The sequence below is a fragment of the Fonsecaea pedrosoi genome (assembly GCF_000835455.1).
Source record: "Fonsecaea pedrosoi CBS 271.37 unplaced genomic scaffold supercont1.4, whole genome shotgun sequence".
In the NCBI taxonomy this organism is placed as follows: Eukaryota; Fungi; Ascomycota; class Eurotiomycetes; order Chaetothyriales; family Herpotrichiellaceae; genus Fonsecaea; species Fonsecaea pedrosoi.
This window is the reverse complement of record NW_013550612.1, coordinates 721,193-742,121: the sequence shown is the minus strand read 5'-3', so window position 1 is coordinate 742,121 and position 20,929 is coordinate 721,193. Positions and strand designations below refer to the sequence as shown.

General features: G+C 53.5%; 9 protein-coding genes across 9 annotated transcripts; 4 read left to right on the top strand and 5 right to left on the bottom strand.

The window, feature by feature from the left end:
- Nucleotides 1–169: 169 nt before the first annotated feature.
- On the bottom strand, nucleotides 170–1,149 carry Z517_06050 (uncharacterized protein; the record flags this gene model as incomplete). Its single annotated transcript, XM_013427792.1, has 2 exons — nucleotides 170–809; nucleotides 971–1,149. The coding sequence occupies 2 exons, from the start codon at nucleotides 1,147–1,149 to the stop codon at nucleotides 170–172; spliced, it is 819 nt and encodes a 272-aa protein (XP_013283246.1).
- Nucleotides 1,150–2,502: 1,353 nt separating this feature from the next.
- Nucleotides 2,503–4,846, top strand: Z517_06049 (uncharacterized protein; the record flags this gene model as incomplete). The annotated part of the gene is made up of 2 exons (XM_013427791.1): nucleotides 2,503–3,938; nucleotides 3,961–4,846. The coding sequence occupies 2 exons, from the start codon at nucleotides 2,503–2,505 to the stop codon at nucleotides 4,844–4,846; spliced, it is 2,322 nt and encodes a 773-aa protein (XP_013283245.1).
- Nucleotides 4,847–5,735: 889 nt separating this feature from the next.
- On the bottom strand, nucleotides 5,736–7,127 carry Z517_06048 (uncharacterized protein; the record flags this gene model as incomplete). The annotated part of the gene is made up of 5 exons (XM_013427790.1): nucleotides 5,736–5,833; nucleotides 5,891–6,101; nucleotides 6,155–6,510; nucleotides 6,581–6,845; nucleotides 6,897–7,127. The coding sequence occupies 5 exons, from the start codon at nucleotides 7,125–7,127 to the stop codon at nucleotides 5,736–5,738; spliced, it is 1,161 nt and encodes a 386-aa protein (XP_013283244.1).
- Nucleotides 7,128–8,140: 1,013 nt separating this feature from the next.
- On the top strand, nucleotides 8,141–11,358 carry Z517_06047 (uncharacterized protein; the record flags this gene model as incomplete). The annotated part of the gene is made up of 8 exons (XM_013427789.1): nucleotides 8,141–8,307; nucleotides 8,357–8,458; nucleotides 8,508–8,842; nucleotides 8,908–9,566; nucleotides 9,627–9,701; nucleotides 9,764–9,850; nucleotides 9,909–10,178; nucleotides 10,270–11,358. The coding sequence occupies 8 exons, from the start codon at nucleotides 8,141–8,143 to the stop codon at nucleotides 11,356–11,358; spliced, it is 2,784 nt and encodes a 927-aa protein (XP_013283243.1).
- Nucleotides 11,359–11,744: 386 nt separating this feature from the next.
- On the bottom strand, nucleotides 11,745–12,895 carry Z517_06046 (uncharacterized protein; the record flags this gene model as incomplete). The annotated part of the gene is made up of 3 exons (XM_013427788.1): nucleotides 11,745–12,338; nucleotides 12,460–12,695; nucleotides 12,844–12,895. The coding sequence occupies 3 exons, from the start codon at nucleotides 12,893–12,895 to the stop codon at nucleotides 11,745–11,747; spliced, it is 882 nt and encodes a 293-aa protein (XP_013283242.1).
- A 779-nt stretch (nucleotides 12,896–13,674) lies between these two features.
- On the bottom strand, nucleotides 13,675–14,608 carry Z517_06045 (uncharacterized protein; the record flags this gene model as incomplete). The annotated part of the gene is made up of 2 exons (XM_013427787.1): nucleotides 13,675–14,116; nucleotides 14,193–14,608. 2 exons carry the CDS (start codon nucleotides 14,606–14,608, stop codon nucleotides 13,675–13,677), a joined length of 858 nt encoding a protein of 285 aa, XP_013283241.1.
- A 430-nt stretch (nucleotides 14,609–15,038) lies between these two features.
- On the bottom strand, nucleotides 15,039–17,036 carry Z517_06044 (acetoacetate-CoA ligase; the record flags this gene model as incomplete). Its single annotated transcript, XM_013427786.1, has 1 exon — nucleotides 15,039–17,036. The coding sequence occupies one exon, from the start codon at nucleotides 17,034–17,036 to the stop codon at nucleotides 15,039–15,041; it is 1,998 nt and encodes a 665-aa protein (XP_013283240.1).
- Nucleotides 17,037–17,702: 666 nt separating this feature from the next.
- Nucleotides 17,703–18,283, top strand: Z517_06043 (uncharacterized protein; the record flags this gene model as incomplete). Its single annotated transcript, XM_013427785.1, has 2 exons — nucleotides 17,703–17,788; nucleotides 17,875–18,283. The coding sequence occupies 2 exons, from the start codon at nucleotides 17,703–17,705 to the stop codon at nucleotides 18,281–18,283; spliced, it is 495 nt and encodes a 164-aa protein (XP_013283239.1).
- Nucleotides 18,284–18,908: 625 nt separating this feature from the next.
- Nucleotides 18,909–20,537, top strand: Z517_06042 (uncharacterized protein; the record flags this gene model as incomplete). The annotated part of the gene is made up of 1 exon (XM_013427784.1): nucleotides 18,909–20,537. The coding sequence occupies one exon, from the start codon at nucleotides 18,909–18,911 to the stop codon at nucleotides 20,535–20,537; it is 1,629 nt and encodes a 542-aa protein (XP_013283238.1).
- Between the last annotated feature and the right edge of the window lie 392 nt (nucleotides 20,538–20,929).

Sequence of the window (20,929 nt, the reverse complement as noted above, 5' to 3'; positions counted from 1 at the left end):
GGTCAGAACCCTCCAATGAGAGTACAATGGCACATATGGAGAACGATGACAGCAGCAATAGCATTTCCGGGTCTCTTTGCGTAAATATTAAGACGTTCTCGGTATACCTCCAGATAGAGAGAAGAGTTAACCGCCATTATCGCCCTAACACTGCCAAGTCTCGTAGTCATCAAAGCTTCGACCCAGTCGACTTGTTTGCAACTTTGGCAAAGCGGCTCGTGGCCGAAGAAGTCGCGGACGACAGCCGGTCGACTACGCCCAAAGTCTCAGCCAAGGTCTGGGAGGCAAGCAAAGGGGTTTGAGGCGTCCGCATCAATGCCTTGACGCGCAGGACTGCATCGGCGCTGAGATCTTCGCCCAGACAGCGATCGAGCTCTTCGAGCACCCGACTCAAGAAGGCGGCTTCATTGCCTTGGGTGTCGAAGACCTGGTTAATGAAGCCCACACGGACCAGGTCCTCGCAGGAAATGCGCTTAGACATCAACAGGGCCTCGGCGGCTTTGCGTGGTCCCAGTTGCTGGATGAGGGTGACGGTTGACGCACCCTCGGCGGCAATGCCCAGCTTCGTGAACGGCCCGTGGAGGTAGACGTTTGGCATCGCGTAGACGAAGTCGGAATGACAGACGAGCGCCGCCGAGAGTCCGATCACAGGCCCATTCAGCGCCGTGACCAGCACTTTGGGGTGGCTATAGAAGGCTTCCGTCACCTCCAGGATGTGCGACAGGTTGCGAAGAGTCTGTTGGCGCATGAGTGCGCCAGTGGCATCGGTCTTCTCGCGTACGGTTTGTGCGTCCTTCACATCGGCACCACTGAACGAAGGGCTCATCTATTAGCTGACCCGTCTGTCTCTCTCTCTCTCTCGCCATACTGTCATCAAATAAATTAACAGATTTTTTTGTTGTTTTCCCCAAGACACAACTTTCGAACTACAGTATCTAGGACGAGGGAACCTAGGTAGGGAAGAACGTACGCGGAAAATAGTCGACCTTTGCCCACTAGGACGGTCACAGTGATGTCTGGTCGCTGTGCAATATCTCTCATGGTCTGGGCTAGTTGGAAGTAGCCCTGCGAGGTCAGCGCATTGAGCCTTTTGGGGTTGTTGAACGTGACGATGGCCACACGGCCACGGTATTCCACCGAAACAGACATGTATGTGACCAGGGCGTGATGTCTGATTTATCAGAAGGAGGGTTGTATCAGTCACTTGAACAAGACAAACGCTTGGTGTGAAGAGGACATGTAATCAAAGCAACCAGTGACCAGCACTCGAAATCCCGCCCGCCCCCGGTTTGACCACACTTGTATTTGTCTGTGTATTGCTTTTATCGAAACACCGTGGTCGAACGGCGGGATTGATCGAGACTGAAATTCTAGGATCCTGAAACAGATTCACCGAGGTGTTTTCTGTTTATGGATTCCCCCCAATTCCATTGTTCCCGAATCCTGGCAGAATGGCTCCCTTCTACATGTTCGGGTCTCCGGGCCAGACCGTGTTGTACCGCCGGGTATAGCATCTTGAAAAGGTAGCTACCGTGGGCCGGCGAGGGCTGCCTCGCATGACAACTAAAGTTGTGTTTCGGAAGGCTAGAAGGATGCAGGTTCTGTACCAACACAAGTATTCCCAAGGCTCGGTGAAGAAGTCCCTGAACTGGTGGCAACCAGTGCAGGCCCATGGAGCCGGAAGCATGGCTGCCTCTGCGCTCGACCTGAGTCGACAAATCTCGTCCCAATCTCAGTGCTCGCCGCTTGTGCTTCTCCTCTGTTCTCCATCGTTCGTCGGCCCGTGCTCTGGTCTGTCGGTGCAGTACCTCCTGTTACTTGATTTGCTTAACAACTTCTCTTTGGGTCTGTGGAGGTATGCCGACCTAGAATTTTATCTAGCAGGGCTGGTATTCCTTATACTCGGTATCTATTGTATTGCAGAACCACCAGAATGAGCCATGTTCAAACGTCGACCGGGGTTTCTAACTAAAATGTCATCCCTCGCTCGCTCGCTGATCGGCCTAATCGGCCAGCCAGCCGAACCGGACAAACTCCTGGGATCTGCATCGTGCCGCTTTTCTGACCGGTCATTGTCATTGACGTTTGGTCTCATTGTCATGATGATGGAGGACGCAGGCGCTTCTCCCTTCTGCAATAGGGAGGTACAGGTACTCGTTCGGCCGTTCTGGAAGTCGGGGACTTTGCGCGATTTTGCCGGCTTGCCACACTCAAAGCCTGTCACTAGGTTAAGAGCAGACGGGAGGGGAGAAGAGGAATGAGGAGAAACACAAAAACAAAACAAAGCGAGAAGCAAGTAAGTGAGTCGCTCGATTTTAGTACCCAAAAGCTGATGATATTTTCTCGGCTCGAATCATAGAGAATAGAGGACAGAGCACAGAAAACGGAAAACAGACGTGTCTCGATACAAGGCGCTGAGAGTACCTTAGTGACCCCCCAGTCTTGATGAGTTGAAACTCCCGTGGGCGTATTTTGGTATATTTACACCATCGATAAACAACTATGGCTGCCCCCGAGCACAATAGCATGCTCTGGTACGAGCAACCGGCAGAGGTATGGACCGAGGCTCTTCCCATCGGCAATGGCAGGCTCGGGGCCATGATAAAAGGCAGCCTCGACGTGGACAGACTGTGGATGAATGAAGATTCTGTCTGGTACGGCGGCCCGCAGAACCGGGTCAACCCTCTAGCAAAGGCCAGCCTCCCCGAAGTCCGGAGACTGCTCGACCTCAACCACGTCCAGGAAGCGCAAGAGTTGCTCAAGCGCACCTTTACCGGATTGCCTGCGAGTCTCCGACATTACGCGCCGTTGGGTGACGTCTTTATGACCTTTGGGCATGGGAGTGCCAGCGACAACAAGGATTTTAGCGGAATCTCGGACCAGACCAAGCGAGCCGTCAGGCCAGTGGTGGAGAATTATACGCGTAGCCTGGATCTGACGACCGGCATTGCGAGCGTGAGTTACACCTTTGATGGGGCTGAATATCTGCGCGAATACTTTGCCAGTACAGCGGACGAAGTTGGGGCTGTGCGCATCTCCTCGAACCGCCCAGGATCTCTTCGATTCCAACTCAGAATCAATCGTGGCAGCAACGAGAATCCGATGCTGGAGCATAACTGTCTCTACGACAGCCTGAAGAATATCTCTGATGTTCTCATTTTGGAAGCAAATCTGGGAGGCCCAACTGCTGTGTGGGCAGCCATGGGCGTCAAAGTTGTCATTGAGGGGGAAATGGGCCAGTGCCTTCCCGGCGAGGAGCTGCATATCTCAGGAGACTCGGTCGTTGTGCTCATCGCGGGCGAAACGACATTCAGAAACATAGACGCCGGTCAAGCCGTGGTGGATCGACTTGAGAAGGCGGTAAAGTATTCGTGGCAAGAGCTGCGCGAGAGGCATGTGCAGCGCTACTCATCACTCTACTCGAGGACGTCGCTTAGCATTGGAGAGGACAATCCCCAGCTAAGAGCGATCCCCACAGACAAGAGACTCGCTCGCTTCAAGCAGGGTGGAGTGGACAACGACTTGATTGCACTGATGTTCTCGTTTGGTCGGTTTCTGCTCATTGCGTCTTCGCTCTCCGGCCTCCCCGCAACGCTGCAAGGAATATGGAACCATAGCCATCAGCCAATCTGGGGTGCCAAGTACACCATCAACATCAACATTGAAATGAACTACTGGCTGGCCGAAGTCGCCAATCTGTCAGAATGTCACTTGGTGCTCTTTAACCACATCCAGCGCATGGCCGAACGAGGCAGGCAGGTGGCCCAGGACATGTATGGCTGCAGAGGGTTCGTTGCGCACCACAACACCGACATCTGGGGTGACTGTGCTCCTCAAGACCGGTACGTCCTGGCCACGTACTGGGTGTTGGGCGGAGCGTGGTTGTGCACCCATCTCTGGGAACACTACCTCTTCACGCACGACCAGGAGTTTCTGAAGTGGGCATACCCCTTGCTCCAGGAGGCGGCCTTGTTCTTTGAAGATTTCCTCATCGAGAGGGAACGGTGTCCGGGTTGTCTCACCATCAGTCTCGGCCGAGAACTCGTACATCATCCCGGGCTCCAGGGAGACTGGCGCCGTCTGTGCAGGAGCCAAATGGGACGCTCAGATCCTTTACGAGCTGTTCACCGGCTGTGCTGAGGCGAGCAAGATCCTCGGCCAGTCCCCAGAAAGGTACCTCAAGGTCCTGTCCCGGCTCCCTCAGCCGAAGATTGGCAAGCATGGCGAACTGCTCGAATGGATGGAAGACGTGGAGGAGGTTGAACCGGGCCACCGACATATCTCGCATGCCTTTGGTCTCTACCCAGGCCGCAGCCTCCTGTCGGAGGAGCACAAGTCAGCTCTTCGAGTCACCCTGCAGCGACGCCTGGCAAGCGGAGGTGCGCACACTGGATGGAGCGCCGCGTGGATACTGGCACTCTATGCTCGTCTCCGAGATCCGGCACAGACACAATCCATTATCCAGAAATTTCTGCAACACTCGACCCTTCCCAACCTCTTTGGCGACCACCCGCCATTCCAGATCGACGGCAACTTTGGCATCGCGGCAGGCATTGCCGAGATGTTGATACAGAGCCTCGAAGACGGCTATGTTGATCTCCTCCCTTGCTTATCGCGCGAGTGGGAGGACGTCGGGCGGGTCACGGGGGTTTGTGCCCGCGGCGGCATCGTGGTGGACATGGAATGGAAGAAGGGGCAGCTTGTCTCGGCACGTTTCACCGGCAGGCGCAAGATACAGTTTGTCGCGCGCATTGACTCGAAGAGATTGGAGAATGGGTCTGGTCAGACTACTCTTCAGCTGGATGAAGGCGAGAGCAAGATTCTCACGGGCTTTTGGCCCAGTTAGAATATAGTCTGTCGTCATTGGGCTAGGTCTGGACCATTGTCAAAGAGAAGTTATTGATGCCAGCTTTGGAGCCAGATCATAGAGTAGAGAGGAAAAGAAGGAAACTCTACGCAAAAGGGAAAAAAAAAGAGGGAAAACAATATCTTTGCGTGGGAGCTTAATTATGCGGGCAGGATGTCAGGATCTAGTAATCACTGCCATCGTCTGACTGGAAGTCCATCCGTCCCTAATCCGACTGATTGACGCATGATGTGAATCACCCATTTATTCTTTTCGCAATTGAATCAGATTGACTCATATGCACTGGCTAAAGGCCTTGACGCACGCGTTTCTTTGGGGTCTATCTACTTTTCCTGATCACGCCTGCATTCCTATGACCACCCCCAGCAAAGCCACCGAGAAGACTCTGGCCAATCAATGCATCGATGGGTGTATCGAGTAGAGACTGGTCGGTGTCAAGCCTTGATTTCTCCATAGCAGCTCTATCATCTATCGCCATTCTCGCTGTCACTGACCGAAGCACGGTGTTGAGTTCCCCCGATTGAATAGAAGCTTCATGGCACAATCCAAGTCTGTGTGGCCTGGGTATCCGAAATGGAAAAATTCACTTCGCTTTTTTTTCTCCTTCCTTTCTTCCCTTCTGGTTTTCTGGTTTTTGGTTGTTCTTTTGTTTGTTTTTGTCTATTGGTGTGTGTGTTTTCCATCGCACTTCTGCCCCAATTTGTTTCCCTTCTTGTTAATGAAACTTCCTCGATTCCATCGATCGGACGTACAGACGTATTCTCATAGTATTTGGCCGGCCTTTGTTGTCGTGGAATGTGCTGACTTGTCGGGTATGCTCGAGGATGGCAATGGCCTTTGTCTGACATTTTTTGAGGCCAGCGAATAGCTATGCATGACTACGCAGCAGTTTCTGAAGCTCATTTACACCTCCAGGGGTGAAGACCAAGATATTGTTGCAGCTATTGTCGGTGTCTTCGCCATGAACTTTTGAATGTTAGCATTTGGTGTTTGGAGGCTTGCAAGTCCAAGTGGGTAACTTACACAATCCGACGACCTTTGGCTCGAAACCATTTGCGGCGGTTTGGTACTGGCAGACCATACCCCCAGAGCAACCCCAATATCCCACGATGTCGCAGTTTTTGAGATGGGTCATGCTCGAGGGTTCTTGTATTAGGACTGGAGAAGAGGCACAGGTGATGATTCTGCCAAAGGCGACACTTCGGGTGTTGGCAGCGAACGTTTCTGCATATTTCTAGTAGCAATGTTAGTGACAGATCAGTCATGTCGATGTAGTGGGGATCTCACTATGCTCTTAGTGACACAATGTTTCCCATTCTCCTTGGCCCGACTTATTGTTTCGCGGCTCATCCAATCCCATGCGTCCTCGACATTGGCAGCTTGCGCACCAGCCTTCCTATCTTGGTTCAGGTGGGCCTCCGTAACCGTGCACTGCATACCCGGGTAATAGGCAGCGAAGAGCTCTGGGTACAGTGTAGCTTCGCTGCTCGGAGGGTTGGACTCGTTGAAGGGTTCCCCGGCATAGATCGAAACCAGGGACGTCAAGTCAACGGAATGCGGAGGCTGCCCTTTCTCTTTGCCAGCATCTGGTTTCAGGCGGAAAACAGCAAGATCGGACGCGCGGTCATGATGAATGAGGTAAACTGGCCATGAATTTGCGTCTCAATTCAGTTAGTACGGCCTCAAAATGCATGGTGAGTTTCTGTAGCTTACCGGTGTAGTCATGGTCTCTTGAGACTCTCGAGACATTGACAAATGCGGCCCGTGTAGTCAGTGTTGGGTCTTGGAGGAGTTTCAATGTGCGGGAGATGTTCGTTCCTTCGATCGTGTCCAGAAGATGTGCACAGGTCAGGAATTTGTCACCATCCAACCAGAAGCCCGACATGAAGACCTCGCTGAAAGTTGCAGTTTCGCCTAGCCAGACGGTGACATAGAGCTTTCCGGCTGCCATTGAGACGCTTCCAATGTTTCCCAGTGCCTAGAACGATGAGCCACTCAGGAGTTTGTGGGTGGATGTTTCGAAGCAGACCTTGTTGACCTGGTTGATATTTGATCCGAGGTGTGAGACTTGCGATATGGCACTCTTTCCCTCCAGGACCACGTCCCCTGAGTCCTCCACCTGCAGAGGTCTCTTCCAGGTATTGTGGAGTGGGGAATAGATTGGGCCACCGAATGAACCTTCCATGTTGTACTGAGCAGCCACTTTTCGTTCGCGTAGGGGTGTCACCCAAACAAAGCTGCCAGTGCCGCAATTATCCATGTTTCTAGCCATCACCGCGACTCTTTCCTTAGTGTCGCGGTAATTACGGTGACAGAGTGACGCTCGCCAAGTGATGTTTAGCCAAGTGGTGAATCTAGACGGGGAATGCAAACAGAAATTATGGAAATGTACAAAAGTTTCAGACAACTGAGAGGAACAGATTTCATTCTCATATATCTGGGCAAAGCCGTGTCACTCAAACTTGGTAGAAAGAGTCTAACGCGACTAGGAAACTGAGCCGAAGTCGTGAAGAGTAAGTGAGCAATAGCAGTAGCAACAATGAGAGGAATTAACGGAACCTGGTTAATGTCCCCTGTCACTCTTTCATCATTAGATCTCAACATGTGGAACAAAGTGACGATCAAGATGAACAGAGCTCTTGGTATTCACTCTTTCAGGGGATCCTGAAAGAGCTCTAGTGAATCTCTGGTCCATGCATCACTTTTTGGACCTCAAAATTCATAGAGATATACGAACCATGTCATGAGGCCATCAAATATCACAAGGCTGAACTCTGTCACGAGGCTGTCGCTACGAGGACACGTGACAGCGCTTCATCAGTGATACACTAAGCACGTGAGAGGCTAGCCGCTGGACAGTGGTAGCTCCTACAAATGCTGGATACTTGTACCGAGTACTCGGTACCTAGTACATCACCGACACGTGTGGAACGCCCCCTTACAAGTACTTTGGTTGTCCCTATCCACTCTTCCGCCGCTAAACATCACAATCGCCCAGGGTCTGACACCTCCAAGGCCAAGCCAGAGGAACTGCGGGGATCCCGCTTTAGTGCCTCGCACTCTGAAATCAAACATGAAATCCGGAGAAGCCGCGTGGCCCCGGCTGGAACACTTTCCTTGGCTCACAAAAAGTCCGCCGCCCTCCTTTAAAACCCCCGCCAGCCTCCTCGACATTCAAACCTTTCGCGCAATATAACAAAAATAGTGGACAAGGCTCGAAATTCCACAGAGAACCAAAAAAAAAACCAACATTGCCCTAATCTTCGTGTCAAGATGCCCGCTGGCGCAGGGAGTTCTAAGAGCAAGTCCCATACCTGTGAAGACTGCGGTCAAGTTCTATCTCGACAGGATCACCTGGAACGCCATCGTCTTACCGCTCATTCAGAGCGTGGTGCATTCGACTCTGCGTGTACGGCATGTGGCAGGAGGTTTTCTAGGAGGTCAGTCTAAGGTGCGGCGGTTGTTTTCGGCTGGATCTGACGTGCCTAGGGATGTGCTGGTGCGGCATTACCGCGTGCTACATGGAATTCATTGCGAGCCGCGACCCAAGGGACGACCGAGGAAGACCTCGAAACAAGCTCCAAACAAGGCGTACTTACCGTCTACCTTCTGCATCTCCTTACCAGCTGACTCTGTAAAGGTCTGCCAGTTCAGCTGATTCCGAGACTCAGACCAACGCCGACTCGAGTAACAGCTTCCCGCAAGAGAGTGCTGCATCCGAGCGCAGTCAAATCATCCCAGAGCCTCCTTCCGAGCTACCTTCTCAGCTCGCCGGCGACACCCTCGACTCACAATGGGAAATGCTTTTGAATGCAACATCGTCCGAGCTACACAATGTCGGCGTAGCTCCAGTGTCTGACCGCAATAGTCATAATCGGTCAAACTTCTCCAACGCGTTCCATCAGGATTCGGACCTAATGACATCGTTTCCTGGAGTCCAGCCGTTGTTTGATAATGGTTTCTACTCCTTCAATGGTATGCATGGCATCTAACGACGGACATGTTTGTCCTTCTCCAAGACTTTGATTGACCCAAGATAGATTTTGACAGTAACTTCTCGCTCCTCAGTTGGATGAACTCGGAGACCCTGGCGAATACCTACAGCATGCCACCAGACTTGAGCGTCCCGGACGTTCCAATGCAAGGCTTGGAGGACCCGAATAGGTCCACAAGGGTCCAGCAGATGATGCGAGACAGTAAAGCCATGAATCACAATGCCATAGGGGCAAACACTGACACTGGCCTCTCGCTCGACAAAGGAGACTCGGTGGCCACGTTCCCGAATATAGACACATCAGCACTACCAACTCCATCTGCATCACACGATCCAAGTGCCGGCACCCCGCTGGAGGAAGCGCCAGATCCAGTCTCGGTGGAAAGAGACGCCAACACCTGGCCGTACGAGTACCAAGCTGAAGGAGAGGAGGAAAGGATCGCTTTCCCAGTCCTCAATCCCGAGGACCTTAGAAGTGCTCAAAAATACCACAGTGTCAGCGGCACAAGCTCTCCAAGGAAGAACTTCCAGCTCCTTGGGACCTTTGGAAAACTGGATGATAAGAAACTATCAAGTATCATCCAACTGCTGAGTCTGCCACTTGTGCGAGTACCTTGGCAAGAGGATGTGGATTTACTACGATCACTGCCAGGTCCCGACATTCTTCATCACTTCACTGATCTATACTTTCTCCATTTCCATGACGTGAGTGGAAAGCAGCGCCTGCCGCACGTTCCGTTCGCTTTGCTGACCTGTTGGCACCAGCTCTGGCCCATAATACATCGGCCGACATTTAAGATATCCGATGCACCCACGATTCTGGTGCTGACCATGGCCTGCGTGAGTCATCACTGCAGCCGCTCCTTAGGTTTCAGGTTTTCACGGCTAACATGTGTCAACAGATTGGGGCGTGCTACTCTGGTCTCGATCGGTCCATTGAGTTTGCCGACACGCTTGCGGAGCTCTGCAGGCGGACGTCTACTTGGATGGTTAGCGCCACTCCTCCGTCATCCATCACATGGGGGTAACTAACCTGGATTGACCTAGGGCGAGCATGATCCCCGTTTCTTGCGGTCTCCCTCCTATGGAGTATCCCTATTGCTACAGCATCTCCACGCTATGGGCTCAGGCTCGCGACGCCTTTTCGAGATGACGGACGCTTCTCGTTCGCGCCTCATCAGCATAGCTCGGCAGATGAACAGCACAGGACTACATGTCTCGCGTAGTGAAACGGAGTCGTCTGAGCGAGACACATTTCAAACGTGGCTCGACTGGGTGAGCAAAGAGCAAGTCAAGAGATTGGGATGGTTTCTATTCGTGAGTCTCATCAACCCGCTTGTAATTTTAGCACTCTCCAGGACAAGGCAGGCGACTCTACAGCATGAGCTGACCACCCGTCCAATCTCAGGAGTTTGACTGTCTATACTCGGCCTTTTCAAAACAGAACCCGTGCACAAAACTTGAGGAACTGCCGCCGGAGTTCCCTTGTGAGCAGTTACACTGGGATGCGCCCACCGCCTTTTCCTGGGCGGCTTGTCCATTTCAGACGGCGCCGCGAGGACCTCCGACCATGCAGACCATCCACGATTTTCTAGAGAAACCCAGCCCATCGATCATCAGCTCCCTCGACAACATCGGTAAGCGGTTGTTGATCCGGTGCCTCGGCCAGCAGCTGTACGCTTGCCAGGAGCAAATGGACTCGGGCCTGTACCACATCCTCTGGAAGGGCAACAACGGGCTGGAAGTGAGTCGCGCTGTGCGGTCACAGCTCTCAAGAGCTATCCTCTCCGTGTATGAATTCAGCTGGGCTGATCATCCGCGCCGCTACACCCTCCGCCACGCCCTTCGCATCGGGGTCGCCGGACACTATAGCCACATATTTGGCGCAGGGAAGATCGTCGACCTCGTCACTCGCGTCGCCCGCAAACGGGCCTCCGTGTTTGACATGACCAGGTTGTCCAACACCACAGGCTCTGCCTCAAACACCAACAACAAAGGCGCGGCCGTGGACGAGGCGGCAACCATCGCAGCATTTGGCGAACACCCCGAAATCATCAGGGAGATGATGTGGCATGCCTCGCAGGTGTGCTACCTCCAACGCCGCCACCCATTCAATTCACCCCTCGAACCTCTGTCAGTCTTTCTGGCGGGCATAACACTTTGGGCGAGCTGCAAATATTTTTGTCCACATCAGGCATCGATGCGCACGGGGCCGTCGATTCAGTTGGATGAACCATCCTTCTGCAGCTCCCAACGCGCCAGTCAGGCCGTTAAGGACTGGATCAAGAACGGCGGCAAGACTTTTCTGGAGGGTGTGGGCGACGTTCAAGACCCGGAGGCGCCGAGTCGAGTGCTCCAGCTGAGCGTGGATATCACCCGCCGACTAAAAGTGTGGCAGATGGCGTCGAACGTATCAGAGATTTTTGTCCGGCTGTTGCAGATCGAGGAACAGGAGGCGGCCCATCGGCATGAGACAAACACGTTTCAGCCACAGTGAATGAATTCCGTTCCGGAGCAAAATATCTGGCTACATTACGAGCCTGTCACCAGCACCCACTTAGAGGATGCAACTATCCCTTTCTCAACCACATGCAGCATCGCCAGCGCGGTGTCTAAGGTTGAAGTTGCATCTATAATGTCACTGGACGAACCGAATGAGAGATGTATCTATCCATGCACGGCGCAGTCAGAGACTCCCCGCTGGAGTCACCACGCTGTGACACGCTTTTTCGGTTTAATTGGGAACACATGTTCACGCGGGTATTCCAGGCCAGGATCGAGACGAGTGGTTCATACGCTACGGTCAACGCATGACTTAAACTTTACGAATCTTCATGTCTTATAATCCGTCCAACTCTTTTTTCCTTTGTGGCAAGAATTGTACTACTTCGTGGCCCCTCCTTTCCTTTCAGCCTCCAACAGAGCAATGGTGTCCTCATAGATCAGATCCATCTTACTCATGGTCGAGCCCGGGCCCGATGGCAATGGACTATCAACCAAGACCCTCCTCGTCGTATTCTTGAGCCTCTCGAGGACTGTCCCGCCCTCGTACTCGGCGCTCTCGACGAGCAGGAGCATGGTCTCGGCCAACTCTTCGGGCGTGGCAAACACGTCGTCTTCGGAGATGGCCTTCATCTTGTCGGGGCTCTCGCTCCACAGCGGCGTCATGACCATGCCCGGCGCGACGGCAACGACCTTGATCCCGAACTCCTGGTGCAGCGGCGCGAGGGACCGAGTGAATGCCGACACGGCGGCCTTGGAGGTCGCGTAGAGGGGTTGGTTGAAGAGAGCGTACTGCGCGGCCAGCGATGAGATGTTGAGGATCACTCCCACGGTCTCGCCCCCGCGGCCGCGGCCTTTCGACCGGGTGATTTGGTCGCGGATCGCGAGCCGTGTGCCTTTCATCAACCCTTGCACGTTGATGTCGATCGACTTGTAGCTGGTCTTTTCGGTGTCTTTCCAGAAACTAGACCAGTCCTGTTTTTCCCGCACCCGGACAAATCCGCAAGGGTTAGTTAAAGTGTCTAAACACTGATATTTTATAGTAGAATCGATGTCGTCGGCGGGAGAAAGAAGAAAGGAGAGAGAGATGGCGAACCGGTTCAAAGACCCCAGCACCATTACACAGCACGTCAATCTGGCCCAACTCGGCCTTTGCAAATGCAAACAGACTCTCCAGGTCCTTCCAGCTCGACACGTCCGTCTTGTGGAAGAGCACCTTTGTTGCGGTGGTGGCTTTCTGGAATTCCTTGAACGCGGGCGTCTCTTGGAGATCGGCGACGACGACGTGCGCGCCGTTACTGGCGAGTAATTTGGCGAATGCCAGGTTGATTCCTACCTCCCGCAGACAGGTGCGTTTGTTAGCGGTTTTGGCCAATGTGGTCAACTGGACGCCGGACAAACAGTAAGAGGATTTTGCCGCTGGAGTTCTAGACTGCAGACTTGACAAAGGACTCGGGTCGTTACATACATGGATACATACCTGAACCGGCACCCGTCACGATAGCATTCTTTCCACGTACCGGGAACGACATTTCCTAGATTCGACCTTTTCTTTCCGTTCTTGACTTGGGTACTCTTGTAGGACGGGATAACTTGTCACTTTGTCACTTTTTGTTATCAACCCTGGACGTGGCTAGGCTACGCGACGCGCCCCGTGCAACGGCATCATCTTTAATAAATGAAACCCTACCGCGCCTCCCTCGGCGCATTGCTGCGCAGTTGGTGACTTTCTCCAGAACTCTGGATGCATCTGGGTTGGCGTGGCGGGGGTTTTTGCGGGAGGAGCTGGTGGGGGATGAGTCGGTGGCAATGGAGCGTGAGATCCCCATACCAAGAGAAATCACTAGTCATGACGTATGCTGATGCTGAGAGAAACTCACGCATTTTTTTGAGTTGTGGTCCTTTCACCCGCGTGCTTTGAAATGCAAAGACACCCTTCCTGTCAAGTGGGAAGGGTCCTTGTGGCAGAAGGGGGATATGCAGGGTACCACTGTCAAGGCACCCCCCCCCCCCCAGCCCGTCAAATGCATTAATGACCTCGTGACTAGCTAGAGCCAAAGCATGTGTGAGGCTGGCACTCTATCTCATAGTGGCCGAGTGTCCAATATTATTGGCTGGACAGATTTCCGCATCCTGAGGTATAGCCTCGTCGAAAGAATTCCGTATCAGAGCAGCACGTCCATATACATAGCACCGAGCATTGTCTCGCTCAGCGAGGTTGGCTTTTCAACGATAATGCAAGCTCTGTCACAGTGTATATTATACCACTATCGTATGGAATGCTAGGAGGCCAGAGACAAGAGGATAGAGACTACAGCTTCGATGGTTTCCACCTCGGCGGCCTCTTCTCCCTGAACGCAGCCAATCCCTCACTCGAGTTTTCACCCGCCATCATCTTCTCGTAGAATCTCTCATGAGTGTTCTGAAATGCTCTCTCGACACTGGGAATTTCCCATGCCTCCCTCAAGGCCGACCTCGTAATGATCATCGCGTCTGGCGATACTGCAGCGATGCCTCGGGCGATCTCGATAGCCTCGTCAATGAGCGTCTCCGGTTTCTTCGAGATGTAGTTGACGAGATTACGCTGGAGTGCTTCTTCCGCTGTGATGGATCGTCCACTGAGAGCGATCTCGCTGGCGACATGCAGCCCTGCCGTTCGAATGAGTCGAGGAAGACCGCCTCCGTAGGCATACAGCCCAACCTTGGCCTCTGGGAGACCAAACTGGGCATTTCGAGCGGCAATTACCACGTCACTACTTGCTCATCCAACGTTAGCCGTGCGTTTCATTTTTCTCAAAAAAAAGGAAGGGGGGGACGGTGTGGACGCACCAGTTCAGGGCGATTTCCCACCCTCCACCCAACGCGTAGCCATTGACCGCAGCCACGACCGGCTTCTTCCCTTCCCGCCTGCTCAGCCCTGCAAAGCCGGTCGTCGGGTGCGTGTATTTGTACGGCTCGGCCTTCCACGAATCGTCGCCCGACTTTTTCACTCGTTGCATCTCGATCAGATCCGAGCCGACGCAAAACGCCCGGTTGCCCGTGCCTGTGATGATGGCCACGCGGAGCGAGGGCTCGTTGTCGAACCATTTGAACAGTGCGTCCATCTCCCAATGGAGTGCGTAGGGTATCGAGTTGAGCTGCCGGGGTCGATTGATGGTTGCAAGCATGATATGGGCTTCGGGGAAGGTCACGTCGCAGCCACCGCATTTTGGAGGCGGCGATTCGAATGCTTCGTGGATACCCATTGCGGTTTGCTGGAGCTGTGCTTTGAGGACGTCAATACTTGTTCGCGCTGAAGACGACAGCCAGTTTCATAGATTAATGAAAGACTGATCGGACGGTGCTCGGCGTTCTCTGCTGTTCCGGGCGGGGGAAATACTTCGGCGACTGGTGATGGGATGCGTCTGCCTACAGCAGATTTCCCCGCTTGGAGAGGCATTTCTATTTTGAAACAGGGGGATGTTATTTTCATGTGTAAAGGACGGTCGAATCGAGTGTCCTTCTGAAGGCGATCAAGGGCATCAAGGAATGTGAGAGTTACTATGCGAGTTGTGGTCAACTCGTCCTGGTCATGTCTAGGGATGGGACTCTCATCTATTTTCTCCTAATCGGCATCGCTAACTGTCAATTTCATATCTGCCCAAACGCCTAGTAGTTAAAGCAAATATACAGTATCTACAGTCTAGCACTCAATCGGGTAGTTTCCGCACCCAGCAATTTCTCAACCTCGTAAAACGGCAGATACTGTGCCAGAACAGCCTTCTCCTCTGCCGGACACGTCAACTTTGCGATCCCTGCGCTTCCCTCAGAAAGGACCTTTTTCAACGGAATCTCCAGCTTCTTGTTGTTGGCATTGTAGGGGATGTCCTTGACCCAGAACACGAATTGCGGGACGTGACGACGACTCAGATCCCTGGCAATCTGAGCGCGGATTTCCCTCTCCAACGACGCAGTATTCGACCCCTTTGCGGCTTTCAGGAACAAGAATACCCGTTCGCTCTCGTCCCATGGTCTCTGCTGGCCCACACAAATGGAGTCTGTCACCCGGTCCCGGAACTTCTGGTCGATGATGGAATATATCTCCCCGCTACCGAAGCGCACCCCGGACGGGTTCAACACGCCGTCGCTGCGGCCCAGGATCACCCATCCCTTGGTTTCTGGATTCATCCGGGTGAAGTCCCCGTGCCTCCACACACCAGGGAAGGTGGAGAAGTATGAGTCGAAATATCTCTTCTTGCCCGGGTCGTTCCAGAACTTGACCGGCATGTTGGGGAACGGCTTCTTACACACGAGTTCTCCGCTCTCGCCCGGTCTCGCGGGCTTGCCGTCGGCCGTGAACACGTCGACGTCTGCTCCGAGTTCCTTGACTGTCATTTCACCCGCGTAGCCCGGCATGCCGATGTGGCCTGCGAGGAAGTTCCCGCAGAGTTCCGTCCCGCCGGAAAAGGACATTTGACACACAGGGCCAAAGGCCTCCATCAGCCACTTTGACTGCGATTCTGTCAAGATGGCGCCCGCGGACAAGATGCACTTGAGATTTTTGGCGTACGGTTTGGGGTTGACGCCGGCCTTTTGGAGCTCTGAGAAGTATCGAGGACCGGCTCCCCAGGCTGTTACTCCGGCTCCCAGCACCGCTGCGAGTTGTTTCTCCGGGGTTGGGTAGAATGGGGATCCGTCGTAGAGAACGACGGTCGTGCCGCAGAACATGGCAGACACCATAATGTTCCACAGGATCCAGCCGATGCCTGCATAGTGGTAGTGGACATCCTCCGGGCCAAAGTTCTTGTGGAGGAGGCTCTCCTTTTTCCCATTCACCACCAAGCCGCCGTGCGAGTGGACGATGCCCTTCGGCGTGCCGGTAGTGCCTGAAGAGAAGGCGATCATCAGAGGTTGATTGAAGGGTACTTGGTCGAAGCGAAGGGGCCTGCCGGTCCCGCGCCGCCGAAAGTCTTGCACGGGAGTCCATCCCTGTGGTACGGTTCCAGCAATGCAGACGACCTCTGCGTCGGGTGATTTCTTGATGGAGTTGAACACTTTTGCAATCCTGCCAGAAATATCGTGTCTCTTGCCGTTGTATTGGTACGAAGACTCTGCGAACACGATCCTCGGGCACACCTGGCCCATCCGATCAAGCAGCACTCGCTCTCCCGCGTCCGTGGCAAAGGCCGAGACGATGGCTCCAACGGATGCTGTAGCCAGGAAGAGTGCAAGAGACTGCGGCGAGCTTCCCCCAATGATGCACACAACGTCTCCCGTCGAGATCTTCGACGCCCTCATCGCGTCTGAGAACTGCCGAACGGTCTCGTTGAGTTCCTTCCACGTCACCTCCCGCGGTGAATCCAGGTTCTGCTCGTGAAGATACCGGATCGCCACACCGTCATCTGTTCTGCAGAGCAGGTTCTCTGCGTAATTGAGACGGGCATCTTCAAAGAATTGCGGAAACTGGTCGATCCGGAGTGACTCGTCGACAGCCTTGGTTGGGTGTACAGAAGCCTTGATTCCCATGAACCTCCACAACGTCATCCAGAAGTCGTTGGGCCTGGACACCGAGAAGTAGTGGAGGTCATGATAATTTTGTAGAGACAGACCAAACTCTGCGTTTATTCGCTTGCGAAGGATGTCGAGATTGGTTTCGAGTCCCGGAGGAGGCAGATAGACCAACTCAGGCGCCATATTCTGCAATGGGTTGCGGGAATCTCGGTCGTAGTTTTCAAAAGTGGCCTCTGGTATTCAGGCACTGATTGATTCTCAAAGGCCGATAAGATATTTTGTCCAGAAATGAAATAAAACTAACTCTTGGAACTAAACGAGCAATAATATCATAGCCAAACACAGAAGCCTTGACAGATACCTCGCATAACTTCCCGACACCATTCCTGGCATGCAATATTCACATCCGCCGGGACTTGGTTAATTCTCGATCTTGCATTCCCCCGCGGTGCACGGACAATAGACCGCTCCAGAGTACCAGCCTCTGCGACCCTGTTCTGGCCACTTCATTCCGGCATGGAGATTCAGTGGGGAGTTATTGCTTTCTCCGTCGACATGGTTACAGGCCTTTGTATCCATTGGTTAAACTCACTCCAGTCCAGGAATCTGGACCACCTAATTTGCAGGATAGATTTATCCCCGCCACAGCTCACGAGGCGGATGAATCCACAAAGCGCATGTAGATGCTCGTATCCACTCAGCCTCGTGGCTCCGCTCATGCTATACCCAGACCAATAGGCACGGTATCACGGTGGGAGGGCTCCTGTAGAAGCGTATATTGCGCAAATCTCTCAAAAATAACTGCCGACTCTCCAGACATCTTGTCCTTGATGGTCAATGGGTCAAGAAATGGCAAGTCTCGGGCTGGACCTGGCGTCGAAGCGGCAGCGCAAACGCACCGACTACGGCTACCACCTGGAATATCGACTGCGGTGGTAAGTGACTTTGCGAGACCTTCATCCCACTGCGTCTCCCATCAAAGTCCGCATCATAAGGCTGATTTGAAACCGGCCTGGTGCAGGAACGACAACGACATCTTCGGCCACGTCAACAACCCCAACTACGGCGTCCTGTCCGACAGCATCATCAACGAATACATGATCCGTGAATGCGGGTACACCGTGGCCAAACACCCCCAAGCGGCCATCATCGCCAACACCTACTTCGACTATTTCGGCTCCGTCAGCTACCCGGACGTGGTGGACTGTGGCCTGAGGATCGTGAAGCTGGGCCGCGCGAGCGTCATGTACGAGGTGGGGGTTTTTCGACGAGGTGAGGACGACGTCAAGGCCGTGGGTGGCTCGACGCACGTCTTTGTCGAGCAGGTCGATGGGAACCTGGGGAGACCTGTGAAGGGGGGCATGCCGGAGGAGATGAGGCTGGGGTATCAGCGGTTGATTGACATGGCGAATTCGCGTTCGAGACTCTAGGCTCCAGCCCCGTTCTGTCTTCGACACATGTCTGTCTGTATGTCCGCATACAAGGGGCTAGACGTTGGTGGGATTTCGTGTGTTTTCCTGCTATATTCAATCGTCATTTTCTTCTCAAGGTACCCAGTCACCAAGTAGGCTAGCCAAGAAATACCCGTCCGTGCCTCCGTGCCTCACAGTCGAAGAAACCCCTGCATCATGTCCCTTCAAGCCCCGACCAACCTTGAATAGCCGTCAAAAAAGTTAGCATCACTCGCCCACAATGGTGGTGCCACCGCAAACTCCAATTTCCCTGTCATCGCCTCGCAGCCTTTTCCCTTCCCCTCTCTCAACTCCGAAAACCCCCTCAGCCCATTTGGTGGGCCAAGTTTATAAACCCCGCTAGCGCGAGGCTGAGGGACCCCTTTTCGACCTGGACCTGTGGGGAATTTTGGCCAATCACATCTCGCACGATATCAGGCCACGGTCTGACAAGTGAACATCACCTCAAGGCCAAGTTTTAAAGCACGGGAAAATATTCGTGGGTGTTTGATCAAGGCAACCTCTTGAAAATATTTTCTATCTCTATTTTGTCCTGGAGATAGATAACCTCTTCCACTTCTGGCATCGTCGACCAGTCAGCAAAATGGGCTCCATAAATCCTACCAAGTCGTATGATGTCGTCGTCGTGGGCGCTGGCTTCAGCGGCATGTGGCACCTATACCACCTGAGGAAAGAAGGGTTCTCCGTCCACGTGTTCGAAGCGGGCTCCGACTACGGCGGGACCTGGTTCTGGAACTGCTATCCCGGCGCGAGAGTCGACACGGAGATTCCAGTGTATCAGTTCACAGAGGAGACGTCGGTGAAAGGGTGGAACTGGACGCAACGGTACCCCGACCGGGATGAGATTCAGCGGTACTTCCACCACGTCAGTCGCCTGTGGGATCTGGATCGTGATGTGTCCTTCAACTCCCAGGTCACGTCGCTAGAATGGGACCCTTCCAGTAAATCCTGGCTGGTGGAAATTGGCGGCGGTTCAGGAGAGATCGTCCGCGCACAGCACGTTATCATGGGCACAGGGTTTGCTGCGAAGCCATATGTCCCGCCATATCAAAATGTCGAGGCTTTCCGAGGAGTCAAGACACATTCAGCACGATGGCCAATGGACGACAGTATTGATGTCAAGGGGAAACGCGTGGCTGTGATCGGGACAGGCGCCAGTGGAGTGCAGCTTGTCCAAGCAATCTCCAAGGTTGCGTCTCATCTCACCGTCTTTCAGCGAACCCCCAACATGGCTCTGCCCATGGGGCAGGACGAAGTCAAGGAGGCTGACAACCAGCGCCTCAAAGAGAACTTTCCCAAAACTGTACAGAAGATTGGTACCACGTATGCCGGTTTTCTGTACGACTTTGAGCCATCATATGGTAAGGATGCAAGCGAAGAAGAGCGAAATGAGCTGTGGGAGCAACTCTTCTATCGCGGTGGTCTGCATTTCTGGCTAGGCAATTACCTGGATCTTTTCGAAGACCGCGAGGTCAACGCCGCAGCTTATCGCTTTTGGCGGAAGAAAGCGCTCGCCAGAATCACGAACCCGGACGCAGCCAAGATCCTCGCGCCAGAGACACCGCCGCATCCCTTTGGTGCGAAGCGCGTTAGTCTCGAACAGGGATACTTTGAATGCTTCAACCGCGACAACGTCACTCTGATCGACGCAAGCAAGGCGGGAAATCCCATCACCGAGTTCACCGCGGAAGGGATCAAAACCAAGGACGGCGTCGAACATAAATTCGACGTTGTCGTCTTCGCGACAGGCTTCGACGCCATCACAGGATCAATGACCAAGATCAACATCCGCGGGACGGGAGAATCGATTCGCGAGAAATGGGCCAAGGCGGTCTACACGCACCTCGGGATGACCACGCACGGCTTTCCCAACTTCTTCTTTGTGTATGGTCCACAAGCCCCCACCGCGTTCGCGACGGGCCCAGCATGCACCGAAACCCAGGGAGCCTGGATCGTGGAGTGTCTGAAGTTTCTCCGGGACCAGAACTTGCGGTCGATCGAGCCGACGCGAGAAGCGGAGACGCAGTGGCGCGACCATGTCAACGACGTTACCGGTAAGACTCTCTTGATTGAGGCGGACAGTTGGTATTTCGGGGGCAATATCCCGGGAAAGCCAAAGGAGGCGCTCAATTACATGGCAGGACTTCCCGAGTATAGACGGAGGATCTGGGACAGTGCAAAGTCGGGATATTCTGGGTTCACTCTGGAGTGATTTGGGAGCCGTGAAGAATAAGACTTGTAACCCGAGATATAGAATGCATGAATTGATCCTTTCAATCGCAATGATATGATAATGGAGAACTTGAATCCATCTCACTGTACCAACGATGAAATAGACTCTCGAGTGGGTCGAGAATAGTGCACAGCACAAGTCATACTTCCTCGCCCCGAGAAATCTGGTTGTTCGTCTAGTTTGACTGCGTAAAGCCACTTTCTGACCAGCTCGTAACGGCTTGAACTGCCTCGGGTAACAGATTTGCAGCAGACACGCCGCTTTCCCGCGTCGTATATGGAAACCTTGTAACAATCCCCGCCAGATCCCAAGACGATTCCCCGCATACCGTTAGCAGCGGGTACGGCATATATTATTGGAGATGAGTTAGT